The following is a 17670-nucleotide window of genomic DNA, read 5'->3' on the forward strand; positions in this document are numbered from 1 at the left end:
AAAGTCCTAACCCTCAGTACCTCACATTATATATAACCTTTATAAATAGGGTCATTAAACATGTAATTCATTAAGATGAGGTCATACTGGAGTATGGTGAGCCCTGAATCCAGTATGACTGATGTCCTTATAAGAAGAGAGGAAAGATGCAGAGACACATGGGGGAATGCAATGGAAGTAGAATTCTAAGCTATGCTGCCACCGAATGCCAAAGGGTGATCCTCCCTAGAGATTTCAAAGGGTAGAAGAGCTTTCATCTGAGAATAGGTTAAAAAACAAAACAAAACAAAACATAGATTCTGTCATGCTACAAAAATGACAGATGGTCTTCTGAACTGTGAGAAAATACACTTATGTTGTTTTGAACCATCCAGTTTATGGGATTTTGTCACAGCAGCTCAAAAAAAAAAAAAAGAATTCAGGCACTTTCAACAAAAAAGCTACATTACTAACTCTAACCATATTATATATAACTAATAGGAGGTACTTAAGAACAATGCACATTATATTATTCACCAAAATTTATTTTAGCAGTGATTTATAGATAGTGCTTGAATATACCAGCTAAGAATTTTTAAAGATTCCCAGAATCCTGTAAGTTCTGTATCTATCGGGAACTGTGAAAATGGTATGAACTACCCAAGGGAGCAGCTACAAACTGCCAAAGAAGGATCCTTGCTAAAGGCTTCAGAGGAAGCATGGTCCTGGTAACACCTTGCTTTGAGATTTCTGGCAATTCTCATTCTTTTAAGCTTTAATGTAAAACTCATTTGTTATTCCTTTGATTACCTGTTAAATTCTTTCAGGACATCACCTCATTCCCTACATTTCTTTACACATATGATGACTAAAACTGACTGTAACCACTGAAAAGAAGATTCTCTGACCAGCATGGTTCAGTTGGTTGAGCACTGTCCTGCAAAGTAAAAGCTTGCCAGTTCAGCTCCCTATCAGGGCGCATGCCTAAGTTTTGGGCCCAGTCCCCAGCTGGGGCGTGTGCAAGAGGCAACTAATTGATGTTTCCCACACATATCAATGTTTCTCTCCATCTCCTTCTCTCTCCCTTCCTCTCTCTCTAAAAATAAATAAATGATATCTTTAAAAAGATGACTGCCACTAACTACTAGGAATATTAATAATGATGATTACATAAGGAAGGAAAAAACAACCAAACAGAACAAAAAGTAAAAAGAATTAAAAAAAAAAAAGAGGATAGTATAAGCAGCCTCTGGGACAACTTCATGTGTTCCAACATTCACATCAGTGGCTACCAAAGGAGAAGAGAAAAGAGCAAGAAATTGGAAATCTATTTGAAAAAATGAAAGAAACTCCCCTAACGTGATGAAGGAAATAGACATGCAAGTCCAGGAAGCACAGAGTCCCAAACAAGATGGATGCAAAGAGGCTCACTCCAAAACACATTATAATTAAAATGCCAAGGTTAAAGATAAAGAGAGAATGAATCTTAAAAACAGCAAGAGAAAAGAAGTTACCTACAAAGGAGTTCCCATAAGACTTCCAGCTGATTTCTTAAAAGACACTTTGTCATCTAGAAGGGATTGGCAAGAAATATTCAAAGTCAAGAAAAGCGGAGACCTAAAAGCCAAGATTGTTCTATCCAGCAAAGCTATCATTTAGAATCGAAGGGCAGATAAGAGCTTCCCAGGTTAAGAAAAAGCTAAGTGAGTTTATCATCATCAAATCATTACTATACGAAATGTTAAAGAGATTTATTTAAGAAAAAGAAGATCAAAACTATGAACAATAAAAGGGCAAAAAATACATATCTATCAACAATTCAATCTAAAAAATAAACTAAGCAAACAAGCAGAACAGAGACAGAATCATGGATACAGAGAGTGTTTTGATGGTTGCCAGATGGGAGAGGGGTGTGGGAGAATGGGCGAAGAGGTGAGGGGATTAAGAAGTACAAATAGGTAATTTCAGAATAGTAATGGGGATGTCAAGTACAGTATAGGAAATGGAGTAGCCAAAGGACTTACATGCATTGCCCATGGACATGAACAATGGTGTGGGGACTGCCTGAAAGAGTGGGGGATCCTGGGTGGAGAGGGCCAAAGGGACAACTGTAATAGCATGAGCAATAAAATAGAATTTTTAAAAATGCACCTGAAATTTTTAAAAATAAAATCATGAAAAACAAAAAACATTAAAAATCCAAGCCAACTTATCAATTCTCAATTTAATCACTGCAAATTAACTCACTTAATAAGGTTCTGGAAAGCATAACCATCTGTCCACTGTTCAGTAAAAGAGGCCCCATGTCGGACGGTGGTAAAATGGCCCAATCTCAGGCGGTCTTGCATGCTCTTATCTCTACATGCCATCTTCTCTTGTTTTGACTTAGGGAAAAAAGACAAATAGAAAATAGTTTCATTTTCCTAATAGAATTCAATTAAAAGATAAAGCAAAATTCTCCAGTATCTCTGATATCAATAAAATCATCCACTTCACTTTTATCAGTGTTCTATCATTTTTAACAACATTCCAAAGATTTCAGCAACCAGTCTGTCTCAAACCTATACCTTTTAATAATTTCACTGCCATCTTAAAGCTTTCAATGTAAGATAAATAAGTCCTAAGGACATAATTTAAGATAAAACTTCCAAGAAAGGGTTACTAATAACTATTAAAAGCAAGTTGCAACTAATCAACTAAAGGTTCTAGCACAAATAACACTTTATTACATCAAAATCTTTTATTACAAAAAATCATAAGCATGTAACTCTGTAACATAATGATATCACACTCAAGGACACCATTTGACATTTTAGGTGAAATGTTCAAACTGCTGTCCATCTCATGCAAGACATTCATGTACCCTACCAACCACACTCAGTGGTGTTACTTCTTCTGGACCCTGAATATAGGAGGTGTCAGCCAATAAATACATAAAAGTATACACCAATTTAACTATTTTCCAGTACAAAGCACTTGATTATCACATTATTATATGCATACATTACTCCAAATACTATTTCTAAAATGGAAATGTAACTATTGCTAAATGTTTGTAATAGTAACAGAATTCACACTTGAACTGACAAATATAAAAATTTATGGGACCAACATCCCAAGTAAACTCAACTAGGGCAAGATGTTTATGTACAATCTACATCACACTCAAAGCAATAAACAACCAGAAACAATATCCCAAATTATCCTTCCGGATGCTTGGTTCAAGTGTCTAGGCAAGAAAGAACTCAAATTGTCAAACTCAGTCTTTTCCTAAAATGCCCTAGTTTGAAATGCTTTCATCTCAAGTAAGGGATAAGGAGCCACGACAATGATACACACTGAGCACTTTGGGATGGAGTGTCTTGGCCATTTACCACTCACCTTTTCTATAAGGAGTTTCTTGCTCATTGTCACACATCGATTTAATCGTTCTTTGTATTTCTCTAGCATTTTTTGCTGTTCATCAATCTGCCGTCTCAAATCACAGTTGGCCTTCAATGGAAAACAAAATTTTAATTACCACCAAAGAAGACAGGTCAATACAAAAGCAATTTCTAGAAATGTCTGAGAATCATTTTTGTTATTAAATCAAAAGCAAAATTAACACTCAAAGAAGTAACTGTCTTTTTTAAAAAAAAGTAAATACTTTGTTCTCTCTTAATAAACTTATATCACCTTTTTACTAAAGATGAATTCTGTTATTAGAAGTGAGCTTGTTTTTCTACTGATCATATTTTACTCCTCCCAATAGCCAGGTACAGCTAAGTCTAGTACATCACATATGCCTCAACTGTCATGGAAAGAAAAAAAAACCCTAGGATAAATGAGATCTTTAAAATACATAAAAAGGGTGATTAAGTACTTTATAGTACTTACAGATTAAATACTTAACAAAGGGTAATTAAACACTTACCAAAAAATTATAGAATTAAAAAAATATATGGTTCTTTTGTGTTCAATTGCTCTTTGTTTTTCAATTCTTGTTTCCAAAGAAAAAGAGATATGAATTTACATCATGTTTCTTACCACAGAAGCCAGGCACACCCATGCCCACATAAGACAGAACTAACTATTTTAATACAAGGTCCTGGTTCAAGAATGCCGGAATGTAAATACACAGTTAATTTAGCTGTGGCCAGAAATACTTGAAAAATTCAAGCCTCCTACAATAACAGAGAAGGAAAGAACCACTAACCCAAGGTCAATTTTGACTTGCAACTCCTGAATTTATTCTGGTGTTAAATAAACGATCTCTACTCTTACTTGAACTCTGAAAAAAAAAAATCTGGTATTTCCCAAATGATAGAAGCATTTCTGAACAGTAAAAAGCAAAAGTGGAAGGTATTATATAGCACACTCAATTTCTGAGACTTTTAAGATTTCATTTTTTTTAAACTTTTTTAAAAAAAGATTTTATTTATTTTTAGAGAGGGAAGGGAGGGAGATAGAGAGAGAAACAGCAATGTGACATTGCTGGGGGTCATGGCCTGCAACCCAGGCATGTACCCTAAAACTGGGAATCGAACCTGCGACACTTTGGTTTGCAGACTGCGCTCAATCCACTGAGCTACACCAGCCAGGGCCAGACTTCATTTTTAAAGTCACCAGAGTACAACACTTTCTATCTCCAAATTTCTGCTCTCCCCATAAGTGTAATCTCTTCCTATTAGTTCTTACAGAGTTACATGGACCATAATATCAAAGGCAAAGTGCAAGTACATTTGGGTAAATGTGACTATCTAATTCATACTAAAGAATCTGCAAGCCAAAGATTGTGTGCAATGTTTGTATGAAATTCAATCTACTTTTGGAAAGTGAGATTCCTTTGAAATCTGTAAACAAATGCATGATATCAAGAAATCTCTGGCAGCTTATTTAAAATTTTAAAAACTCTAAACTTTTGTGTTTTCTAACACAAAACAATGCTGCATTCAGGTTTAAAATAGTACCTGGCCAGCAGCCCGTGATGGAGCCTTTCCCAACATCTCACTGAAATGGTAAAACTCAAGAAACAATCCACACCTGCCTAAAAGGGGGTGTAAAGACCAGTGGTCATGCCACCTGTCCCTTCAAATCAGAAACACAAGTTCTAATCATTCTGCACCTTCCTTTTTGACATACCTACTCCTTTGGTACTGCTCTACATCCAAAGAAAGAAAAAAACCTTAAAAAACAAGGGAGAAGAAGAAGGGTAGTGGTGTGAGTAAGGAGAGTGTAACACTTCCTGGAAAGCAAAAGCAGAAATTTATTTAGTTATTTTTCAAAAAGATTTTATTTATCTATTCTTAGAGAGAGGGGAAGGGAAGGAGAAAGAGAGGAAGAGGAACATCAATGGGAGAGAATCATCCATCTGCTGCCCCTCACATGCCCTGACCAGGGACCAGCTCACAACCCAGGCATATGCCCCAACCAGGAATCAAACTGGTGACCTTTACTTTGTAGGACAATGCCCAACCAACTGAGCCATACCAGTCAGGGAGACAATTTTTTTAAACCCCAAAAGTACTAAGTTACCACTCAAGTTTTTCATATATACCATCTTCTCAATTTCCACTGCCCCCCCCCCCAAATTATAAGAGAAAGTTTATTTAGAAAACTACAAAGATAGTATAAGCAGGCCAGCTGGGCTGTGTAAGTTTAAGAAACAAGTTATGGAAGTAAAAAAAAGGCCCTTGGAACTTAGGAAAGAGAAAGGCAAAGGTAACATACCTGGGGGAGAGAAGAGCAGAAATGGAAAGGTGCAGGTGTGCTCCTAAGAGGGAGAGGATGCTTCCTTGCAATTTTAGGAGTCAGGCAATAAAAGAACAAAATGAGCCTGTGATCCTTTTTCAGTCCTGCAGAGCTACTCTGGACAAACACCTGCCAGTACTGGAATTGGTCTAGGAGCTTTTTAAACCTACAACATATCTAATTATAAATCTCAGCAATTCAACCAGTACCCAAGTGAACACAATAAGAATTAGAGCCGCCCCAAGCAAATACATATACTAACAATGAAAGAAGGAAGTACTCAGTCTGAACACTACTCTCCTCATTCAAAGATGTAGAAAAAGGAATAACCCCTTCCCCAAAAACAAACCAAGGGGACTAAAGAAAAATATTTCTGAATTAAAAAAAGGGAATGTTAGCCTGAGGATGATGAAAATGATCTTCCTATAGAAATCAAAAGAACATTTTAGAATATTGCTTATCACATACCATAAAATGCAAAAGGATATGGTATCTATAAAGCAGAAGTCAAAAACCATTAAAGAAAGTATAGGATGGGAAAAGAAAGTGAATCAGAGGCTTCCAGTGAAGATGGTGGCACTCACATGCTTCCACCACCACACCAAAATTACAACTGAACTACAGAACAACCATCATGCAGAACCACTTGAAATCTAGCTGAAGAGAAGTCCTATAACTAACTGCCAAGAGGGGCAGAAATACAAAATAGGCTGGTCCCACATCCACATATGGCAGATGAAAATCAGCAAGAGTATGTTAGCTCTGGAGGTCCCCCTTGAGGAGCCAGAGTTCCTATGGGCACCCCAGCTCAGGGTTCAAGTGCCAGGAAGAGAAGTCCCCATAACTTTTGGCTGTGAAATCCAGAGAAGATTGTGGATAAATGAGACAGAGGGCTTCTAGATTCCTAGACTTTCCTCTTAAAAGGTCTGTGCAAGTCAGACTCACTTGCTCTGAGCTCCAGCACTGGGCAATTGAAAGGAACTAGGGATATAAAAGGAGGAACTGAAGTGTCCAGCTTAAGGAGGAAGGCCAGAGGGGTGGCTTTCTCCTAGGCAGAAGTGCTAGCAGAGGCCACTGTTCCTTTGCTGAGCCCTTCCTGCAAAGAGCCGGCAGGGGGGTGCCATCATCTGAGTCTCCATCAACCTGGCAAAACTATAAGCCCTGCCCTTGTGATTCCCTGAGACTCCACCCCAACTAACTCTTAGGCCCACCTAAAGCCACTTCCAATTGTGTTTCCACACAAATGGACTGTCTTGGCTCATGGTACAGACTTTCTAAAATTCTCTCAAAGGTCCACAAACCCCAAACAGGCAGCATCTGGCCTCAGTTCACAGCCTGGCCTCTCATGGGCAACTCTAAGCCCAGCAAAAGTGGCAACTATGTGCAGATCGAGTTGTAGCTCACGCCGGGTGGCCCTAGGCAGGGAACAGGCAGCAGGTGACTCTGGCCTGCACCTCCCATGAGGTCCCAGAGCCAGTATACCCAGCAGACAGCTTCACACCACACAGGAACACCACCCAACCACCTCCATAAATAACACACTCAAGGGGTGAATTCAGTGGACACCTGAACCTTGATGAAGCAAGTCTTGCTCTGGGGGTGGGCCGCTGCACAGTAGCTCCTCTGCTATAGTCTCGGCTGGTGCTTGCAGCCAATCAGCATGGGGTGGGGAGGGCTACCCCTCCCACTGAAATGCCAAAAGCAATCAAGGCTCAACTGTAACAGGAGGGTGCACATGGCTCATACAGAGGGAAGGGCCATGCACACCTGAAGCACTCAGCTCAGTAGACCAAGGCAACTCTGCCACTGGACCCCATAAGACACCTACTACATAAGGCCACTCTACCAAGACCAGGAGACGTAACAGCTCTACCTTATACACAGACACAAACACAAGGAAGCAAACAAAATGAAGAGACAAAGAAACATGTCCCAAATGAGAAAACAAAACAAAACTCCAGAAAAAGAACAAAACAAAATGGAAATAAGCAATGCACCAGATGTAGAGTTCAAGACACTGCTTATAAGAATGCTCAATGAGTTTAGGGGATGAAGAGATAAACTCAACAAAGAAATAGACAACATAAAAAAAAGACCAGTCAGAAATGAAGAATACAGTAACTGAAATGAAAAATATTAGTTTAAGGGGACGACATCAGGTGTACCAACATTCACATCACAGGGTTGCCAGAAGGAGAAAAGAGAACAAGAAATTAAACACGTATTTGAAAAATATGAACCCTGGTGGGTGTGGCTCAGTGGATTGAGTGCCGGCCTGTGAACCAAAGGGTTACCGGTTTGATTCTCAGTCAGGGCACATGCCTGGGTTGCAGGCCAGGTCAGGCCCCCAGTAGGGAGTGCATAAGAGGCAACCACACACTGATGTTTCTCTCTCTCTTTCTCCTTCCCTTCCCCTTTCTCTAAAAATAAATAAATAAAATATTTTTTAAAATAAGAAAAAAATGACAGAAAACTTGCCAATCCTTGCAAAGGAAACAGACACACAAATCCAGGAAGTAAAGATTCCCAAACAAGAGGAACTCAAAGAGGCCCACACCAAGACATATCATAATTAAAATGACAAAAATTAAAGATGAAAAGAGAATCCTAAAAACAGCAAGAAAAAGAAGTTAGTTACCTACAAGAGAACTCCTATAAGATTTCAGTTGATTTCTCATCAGAACCTTGCAGGCCAGAAAGGATCAGCAAGAAATATTCAAAGTGTTGAAAAGCAAGGACCTACAACCAAGATTACCATACCCAGCAAAGCTATTATTTAGAATTAAAGGACACATAAAGAGCTTCACAACAAGAAAAAGCTAAAGTAGTACATCACCACCAAACCAGTATCATAAGAAATGTTATAGTTTTCTTTAAGAAATAGAATATTTAAAGTTTGAATAAAATAGAATAAATACATATTTATAACAATTACCTTATCTTTTTAAGTTTTTCTTTTTAAGATTTTATTTATTTTTAGAGAGGGAAGGGAAGGAGATAGAGAGAGAGAGACACACACACATCAATGTGTGGTTGCTGGGGGCTGTGGCCTGCAACCCAGGCATGTACCCTGACTGGAATCGAACGTGGTTTGCAGCCCACGCTCAATCCACTGAGCTATGCCAGCCAGGTATAACAATTACTTTAAATGCAAAGGGATTAACGGTCCAATCAAAATGCTCAGAGTAGCTGGATAGATAAGAAAACAAGACCCATTCTCACGCTGTCTGTAAGAGGCTCATTTCAGATCGATAGATGCCCATAGACTGGAAAGCAAAGGGATGGTTAAAATATTTCACGAAAATGGAAATGAAAAAGAAGCTGAGGTAGCAATACTTATACCAAACAAAATAAGACTTTAAAACAAAGGCTATTAACAAGAGACAAAGCAGCACCCAACATTTCCACTTCTGGGTATTTGTCAGAAAAAAAACAAGACATATTCAAAAAGACATATGCGGCTTCCGGCAAGATGGAGGCATAGGTGGACTCACCGTACCTCCACGCACAACCAAGATTGGAACAACAACAATTTAGAGGCAGAATAACACCCAGAACTGACAGAAAATTTATCTGAATGGAAGTCGGACAGCCAAGAAGTTGAAATAGACCCATTTATCCAGACTGGTAGGAGGGGCAGAGACAAGCAGCCGGGTGCGGGGTTGTGCCGCGGAAAACAGGGAGAATTGGGCGCATAAGGCAACTGGGAGCACGTAAGGCATCTGGGGAGTGCAAGATCGCAGCGGGTGGACCCTGAGTACACAAGTGGCAGCTGGCAGACCCAGTGAGGCAGCGATTATGGAGCAGAGCAGGGCAGGGCAGAGCGCGCAACCCAGGATCCCAGGGAAGGGACTGAGGTCCCACCGAGAATGGAGCTACCGCCATTGTTCCCTCTCGCCCCCGCCCTCACATACAACATCACGATCTAGTGACTGGGGTGCCCAGCCCTGGTGAACACCTAAGGCTCCACCCCTCAACATAATGAGCGACCAGGCCCAAAAACAAAAACGAGAGAGAGAGAGAGAGAGATGGCTCAAACAGAAGCACAAATCAGTGCCCCAGACCTCATCCTTTTGAGCAACCAAGAGATAGCTAACCTATCAGATGCACAGTTCAAAACACTGGTGATCAGAAAGCTCACAGAATTGGTTGATTTTGGGTGCAAATTACATGAAAAAATGCAGGTTACCATAAAAGAAATGAAGGAAGATGCACAGGGAACCAATGGTGATGGGAAGGAAACTGGGACTCAAAACAATAGAGTGGACCAGAAGGAAGAAAGAAACAACCAAACAGGAAAGAATGGAGAAATAAGAATTCAAAAAAACGAGGAGAAGCTTAGGAACCTCAAGGACATCTTTAAACGTTCCAACATCCGAATTATAGGGGTACCAGAAGGGGAAGAGGTAGAGCAACAGATTGAACACGTATTTGAACAAATAATAAAGGAGAACTTCGCCATTCTGGCAAAGGAAATAGACTTCCAGGAAATCCAGGAAGCTCAGAGAGCCCCAAAGAAGTTGGACCCAAGAAGAAATACACCAAGGCACATCATAATTACATTAGCCAAGGTAAAAACGAAGGAGAGAATCCTAGAAGCAGCAAGAGGTAAGAGGACAGTCACCTACAATGGAGTTCCCATCAGACTGTCAGCTGATTTCTCCAAAGAGACCTTACAGGCAAGAAGGGGCTGGAAAGAAGTATTCCAAGTCATGAAAGACAAGGACCTATATCCCAGATTACTCTATTCAGCAAAGCTCTCATTTAGAATGGAAGGGCAGATAAAGTGCTTCTCAGATAAGGTCAAGTTAAAGGAGTTCATCATCACCAAGCCCTTATTATATGAAATGTTAAAGGGACTTATCTAAGAAAAAGAAGATAAAAAAAAAACATGTATAGTAAAAGGACAGCAAACTCACAATTATTAATAACCAACACCTAAAACAAAAGCAAAAGAAACTAAGCAAACAACTAGAACAGGAACAGGACCACAGAAATGGAGATTACATGGAGGCTTAGCAACAGGGGAGTGGGAGGAGGAGAGAGGGGGAAAAGGTACAGAGAATAAGTAGCATAGATGGTAGGTAGGAAATAGACAGGGGGAGGGTAAGAATAGTATGAGAAATGTAGAAGCTGTAAAACTTATAAGTATGACACATGGACATGAACTAAAGCGGGGGAAGTGGGTTGGAGAGGGTGTACAGGGTGGAGTGGAGTGAAGGGGGGAAATGGGACAACTGTAATAGCATAATCAACAAAATATATTTAAAAAAAAGACATATGCATCTGTATGTTCACTGGTGCATTATTTACAATAGCCAAGGCATGGAAGCAACCTGAGTGCCCGTCAACAGATGAAGGAATAAATAAGATATGGTAGATACATAAAATAAAGTGGAATTTATTACTCGGCCACAAAAAAGAATGGAGTATTACCATTTGCAACAACATGAAGGTACCTAGAGGGTATGGTGCTGAGTAAAATAAGTCAGACAGAGAAAGACAAATACAATATGATTTCACTTATATGTGGAATCTAAAGAACAAAATAAATAAAACAGAAACAGATTCACAGATACAGAGAACATTTTGATGACTGCCAAAGGGGAGAGGGGCTGGGTGAAAAAGATAAAGGGATTAAGCAACACAAATTGGTAGTTACAAAATAGTCACAGGAATGTAAAGTATAGTATATAGAATATAGTCAATGATATTGTAATAAGTATGCAAGGTGCCAGATGGGTACTAGATTCATCAGGGTTTTCAGTTTTTAAGTTACATAAATGTCTAATCACTGGGTTACACGCCTGAAACTAATCTAATATTGTGTGTCATCTGTAATTAAAAAATAAAAAATTTTAAAAGGAAGTGCATTACAAAGGAAAAAAGTGGGTAAATTAAAAATGTAATTTTGTAGAATCAAAACTCAGATGAGCTACAGTAAATAGAAAATATATGGAAGACAATGCTTAAGGAGATTCAGAACAGAAAGGCGATCATATTAAATGAGACATAAAATGATATGAATAAAAGATGAGAGAACTAGTTTTTAATAAGGACTAAAGACTAGGCTCCAAGCTAGAAACCAAGGAAGAGGCCAACATAAAATGGAAAAAGGCTAAACTTAGGCTTTACCACATATTTCCAGAAAAAAAATATATAGACCCATATATAGACGTGCCCTAGTGAAATGTTTTGAAATACAAGAATAAAGTGGGTGGGAAGGAGCAGAAGGGAGGACTCATAGTCATCACAGAAAACAGATTACAGTCCTTGTTTTGGTCATGGCCTTTTCTGAAACATTAAATGTCAGAAAAACTGCAAAGGGGTATTTGTGTATGTATGTATGCACATGACCCATAAATCTTGCACACAGTGCTATCTATTATATGAAAAGGCCATAGAAAATTTGAAAAGACAAATGCTTCTTCTTGAGAAACAATTACTTAAAAATGTTTTCCAGTCAATCAAGAGATAAAATAGAAAGAATGATTTAAAAAGAAAACTGGCAATGAATTTGGAAACAAGTTTAACAAACATGTATAACTAATTATTATGAATTTGGTCTTAAAACTGCCTGTAAATATAAGAATTATTCTTCTACACAATATTTAAAATAATAATTTAATAATAACAGTCTAAAACAGATTTTACTCATAAAAATCAGCTTACAGTTTAGATATGTGCTATTATTTCAAGTTTTATATAAAAGGGAGTCAAATACACTATTTTTGTATCTTTTGATAATTACAGAAATAAAGGTAAAAACTTCCAGAGGGGAGAGAACCACAAATACAGTATCTTTTATTATTTTTTGTAATAAATTAAAACCCTGTATTCAAATATGGTCTTACCCAATAAGTAAAATGGAAAAAAGCAAGGCAGCAGACGCCTACTCAGCTGTATCATGTGAGCCTTGAGGTTCTATTGAACCTTCAGGGCCCCATGGAGCCAATCTGCACCCCCCTACATCATTATAAACAAGACTCAAACCCACCTCTTCTAACTTGCTGGAGGAGAGAAAAATGTGAGATACTTTTAGCTATAAATCATCAATATTTACGTACATATGCATTTATATATGTACTACAAATGGCTCATAACTTACTAAAGGAAATGTATCAAATGTTTTATCTCAGTTATGTAATTATGGGTGCCATATTTTTTCAGTATTCTCTAAACTGTTTTTTATTTAGAGCAGGTACTGCTTTCATTACAACAATAAAAAGCATTTTAAAAAATTTAACAGTGGGTCTGTCAATAGCTAAATTGCATATTAAAAATATATATTTAAAATACCATGGTATATTTTCTAGTGATACCTTTTAAATTCCGGATTAGCTATTTTAAAAACTTCTCATGCAAGTATAAAAAACTTTAGATGAATACATTATGAAAGACAAAAAATACACCCTGGCTGGTGTGGCTCAGTGGATTGAGCACTGGCCTGCAAACCAAAGGGTCACCAGTTTGATTCCCAGTCAGGGCACATGCCTGGGGTGCAGGCCAAGTCACCTGCAGGGGGCGTGCAAGAGACAACCACACACTGATGTTTCTCTCCCTGTCTTTCTCCTTCCCTTCTCCTCTTTCTAAAAATAAATAAACAAAATGTTGCTTTTTTTTTTTTAAAGGACACAAAATACCAAACCCAGGCTGTGAAACAGTTTTAAAATTCAATAATGTAAGATTTCCAATTTAAAAACAGTGCTTAGAATTCAGGTTGGATCCTGGTTGCTACTCAGATTCCCTCAGATTAAAGGAAAATATCCAAATGTTTATGATTTAACTTTGTTCTTTGGCTACAGTAACTATCTCCATGACATGCACATGTTCCAAATACACATAACATTAATCAGTGCTTGTGTGCAAGCTTTTTACCATCTTTTAATACTTACTCTTAACAAATCATCTATTCTTCCTTCCTTCTTCTCTAAGTCAGAATTCTTACTGTTTTCTAGTGCAGATATTTTTTCTATTGTGAGGTCAGACTAGAGAGACAAAAACAAAATTTAAGGTTAGTCTCAAAATATTACATGCCATCATACTTTTCTCATTGTTTTTCTGGGGGGAAAAAAACACCTGCTAACACAAATAGCCTGGAATCACATGGCTCAAGAAATTAAATCTTTCCTCATCTCATTCTTTAAGCTTTATATTCTGTTATACCTACGCTTCAAAAACATGTTAACACTGGAATCAAATATATGCATTCTCAAATCTCTGTGCATTGAACATTACAGAAACCTATTACTTTAGAAATGAAAACTAACTTTGAGACATGACCCAAATCTCTTAAAGAAAAAACTGCCACCTAGTGGAAATAAAGAACAATTAGAAGGGGAGGGACCTGAATGCTCAACTAAATCTATTCGACTGCTCAAAGGCTGTTAATTCAAATGAAATTAAAATCTGCTCCTGAGGGTTGTATAGCTTTTGAGACTTAAGAAAGTCTCCTAGATTGCAAGCATCCTGTCTTGTAGGCAGCACAGTGCCAAGAAAACCTGGTATACTATTTGGCTCACTCAGTAGCAGAAAACAGAATATTTATCTACTATCCTTTTCAAATAATATCTTTGAATGTTCACTACATTCCCTAAATTAAAAAGAGTTTCTAAAGAATGTTTAAGGAGAACATTGTGTTGTTGTGCCACATGTTAAAGAAGTTTACCAAGATCTTACCAAATGAGCAGGTAACAAGGAATAAATTAACTCCTTTCATAAAGTAGTAAATTAACATTCATTAGGACAGTCAGTACTGTCATAATAAGCATTTTATATCCATTGTTCGAGATAATTAGAATCAACCACATTTTTAAAAAATCCTCACCAGAGGATATGTTTATTGATTTTAGAGAGAGAGGAAAGGGAATGAGAGAGAGAAACATCAATCAGTTGCCACCCACTCCCAACGCCCTCTATGCACCCCAACTAGGGATAGAACCCTGAACCTAGGCATGTGCTCCAACTGGGGATCAAACCCACAACCTTTTAGTGTACCGGAAGACACTCTAACCAATTGAGCCACCCAGCCAGGGCAGAATCAAACACCTTTTATAGATGATTTGTACTTAAGAAAATTGAGGTCCAAAAAGATAAAGTATAAGGTGCAAAGACAGAATTTGAACTGAGGCCTAGAGGTCTCCAAACAAGCACTCTCTTTCATCAACAGTTCCACTGAACATACCAGAAAGGGAAAAAAAAACACCCCGAAAAGTTAAAGTGCCTTTCAAAAGACTTGAAGTACTCATAATGCAAGTTTTAAATACAATAATACAAATAATGAGGTAAAGTCAGAGAATTAAAGGGAAGACAATGAGAGGACTCACAGGTTTTATGTGTATAGCATTTATTCCTAAGCAGATCTTTGCTTCCTCCTCTGTTTACCAATCACCGACCTACCTGGGTCTGTCTGTGCTGGATGGAGATCTGTTTCTGGGAGCTGCAGGAATGCTCTGTGTTACCAGATCCTGTAGAAGAGGGACTGTTTTGCTGAGCCTGTAATAAAGGTATATTACCAATCACAAGAAAGTTTTGCATCTTTCTCTAAAAGTATTTGTATGAATGCAAATGATTAACTCTATAAAAAAGAAACTCCAATGAAAGTCAGAAGTCAGGGCCATGTAGCCAAGAAAAAACTAAAACAATTCAAATGAGAAGCAAGGGCTAGACATGGTGGCTTGGATCATGTTCCTGTAAATAGTCTGAAGTATCAAATGCTTCTAAAATTATATTTCAATATGTAAATTAGAGAAAATTAAAAATTATTTCTGTTCTAACAGGCTTTTTTCACTTGCATTTCAATGTTTTTGTCAGAAAAGGCTGGCAAAGCATCCAATGCACAGGGGATGCTAGTGACTCCGGGCAGAAAAGACTGTGAACTACTATTCAGAATACAGTAGTCCCCCTTATCCACAGTTTCAGTTACCTGTGGTCAACCATGGTCTGAAAATACTAAATGGAAAATTTCAGAAATAAACAATTCCTAAGTTTGAAGCTGTACACTGCTCTGAGTGATGTGTTGAAATCTTGCACTGTCCCACTCAGGACGTGAATCATCTCTTTGTCCAGTGTATCCACGCTGTGTGCACTGTACACTATTAATCACTCAGTAGCCATCTTGACTGTCACAGTATCACAGCGCTTGTGTTCAAAAGCCCTCAACATTCCCTAATGGTGGCCCCAAACACAAGTAGTGATGCTCACAATTCAGATGTGCCAAAGCCAAAAAGTGCCTCCTTTAAGTGAAACGGTATAGGAAAAACACAGTACCAGTACAATTGTGGTTTCAGGATCTACTGGGGGTCCTGGAACACATAAGGGGGTCTACTGGTAGTCTCCTAAATCTACAAACATTATCCATGAACACACACTGGTCCAAAAACCTAGGTTAATGTCTAATAATATCATTTGCTTACTACGACTTTTATACACAATTTATAGGGCATTCTAAGGCATTTTTAAATTTAGAAGGATTAGGATTTAATGTGATTCAACTGTTTAGGAATATACAATCATTATACTCCCAAAAGTCCTTTTAAAAACAAGATGGCACCCAATAACACAGCACAACCCATCACAGACATAATCAGGAAATACTGGACAGTCTGAGGATTATTGGCTAATGAAATATAGTACTACTATCTCATCAGATAATGTAGTGTTTTCACATATGTACATTTTTCTGGTACTTTATATATTTATTTTTATTATTCATTAACATGTTAACAATGCTATAAACACCACCTATTGAGCAATATGCTTCAATGCCATGATCACATGTAATCCCCACAAAAACTTATCAGATGGTTATTATTATTTCCATTTATAGATAAAGAAAATGCAAATCAAAGATATTAAGCACCTATGTGGGATCACAGAGCTAATGAGTGGGAGAAAACTGAGGGCTATATGCATCATAATAACTGCTCTCCCTGACCACAGTAGATTGAATGCCTCTCGTTAAGTTACAGAGAGTTATAACCAGGCCACAAGCAAGGTAAGTACTTCATACACATATTTACACTGAAGGCTCACAACAGCCTTATAAGGTAGGCAGCACCATTATCTCCATTTTTATTTACTCATTCAACTACTACTCATGTCTTCATAGAATACTCCCATAGAGTACTCTGTGTCTCAGCACTACGTTACTTGCTAGGAACACAATGACCAAGAAAAACGGAAACAAAACCCACAGAACCAGTTATTACTTTCCCTTAATAAAACCTGCAATCCAAAAGAAGATTTATTAAGCAACTCAATAAATATTTGTTGAAAGAAATAGTTAAATAATCACATAATAAATGCAAAATTGTAATTAGGATAAGTGCTCTAAGAGTACATAACAGGATACATAACCTAACCGAGAGAGTCAGGGATGAATCCTTGAGAAAGTGGCATTAAAGATGTGAAGGAAACAAGCAGTCAAAGAGAGATCATAGGTCAGTCCAGGGAGAGAATGTGTACAAGGACGCTACGGGAAGAGAGAAGACTGATGTGGGGATCAAAGTCAAGAATAAGGAACCAGTCTCAAAGAGGTTAACATGCACAGCCTTTAAATGCTGCAATTACAGCCAGGTCTAGGAGAGTTCAAGTAACAAAAAATGTTCCCTCTCCTTTGTGCAATGTAACAAATCTAACCTCTTCTTACTAATTAGGGGCCATCATTATGAATCTCAAGTATTACACTGCACTGTGATATAAGCTTTATGTCCTTCAGTTATCATTACATTGCTCTAATAATTCTCTTTTAAAATCTGTTTCTAAACAAATGAGACTGTTGGAATTATATTTGTAAAAGCCAAATAAGAAGCATATGACTGACTAAAAGGCTCTTCTACAAATTTATAGATTCTGATAATGTGCTTTGCTACAATGCTTTTTTACATGTCTTATTTCTGATTCTACATTTTCTTCCAGCAAACTAGGCGTGCTAGACTGTGATTTGGTGAGATATTTCCA

At 37.9% G+C, this 17670-nt stretch overlaps 1 protein-coding gene across 9 annotated transcripts in view; it reads right to left on the minus strand.

Annotated features, from left to right (window-relative positions):
- Positions 1–17670, minus strand: part of TLK2 (tousled like kinase 2) — a 122257-nt gene that overhangs the window by 33120 nt on the left and 71467 nt on the right. For 6 of the 9 annotated variants that reach the window (XM_036033542.1, XM_028519100.2, XM_036033540.1 and 3 more), the window contains 4 exons: positions 15109–15204; positions 13605–13697; positions 3361–3471; positions 2227–2363 (listed from right to left, as the gene is read on the minus strand). In XM_036033542.1, coding sequence (XP_035889435.1) covers positions 2227–2363; positions 3361–3471; positions 13605–13697; positions 15109–15204 — 437 coding nt within the window. The remainder of the gene's footprint in view (positions 1–2226; positions 2364–3360; positions 3472–13604; positions 13698–15108; positions 15205–17670) is intronic. The other 3 variants (XM_036033541.1, XM_036033539.1, XM_036033543.1) reach the window with 3 other exon arrangements.

This window comes from Phyllostomus discolor, chromosome 8 (assembly GCF_004126475.2).
Source record: "Phyllostomus discolor isolate MPI-MPIP mPhyDis1 chromosome 8, mPhyDis1.pri.v3, whole genome shotgun sequence".
NCBI lineage: Eukaryota > Metazoa > Chordata > Mammalia > Chiroptera > Phyllostomidae > Phyllostomus > Phyllostomus discolor.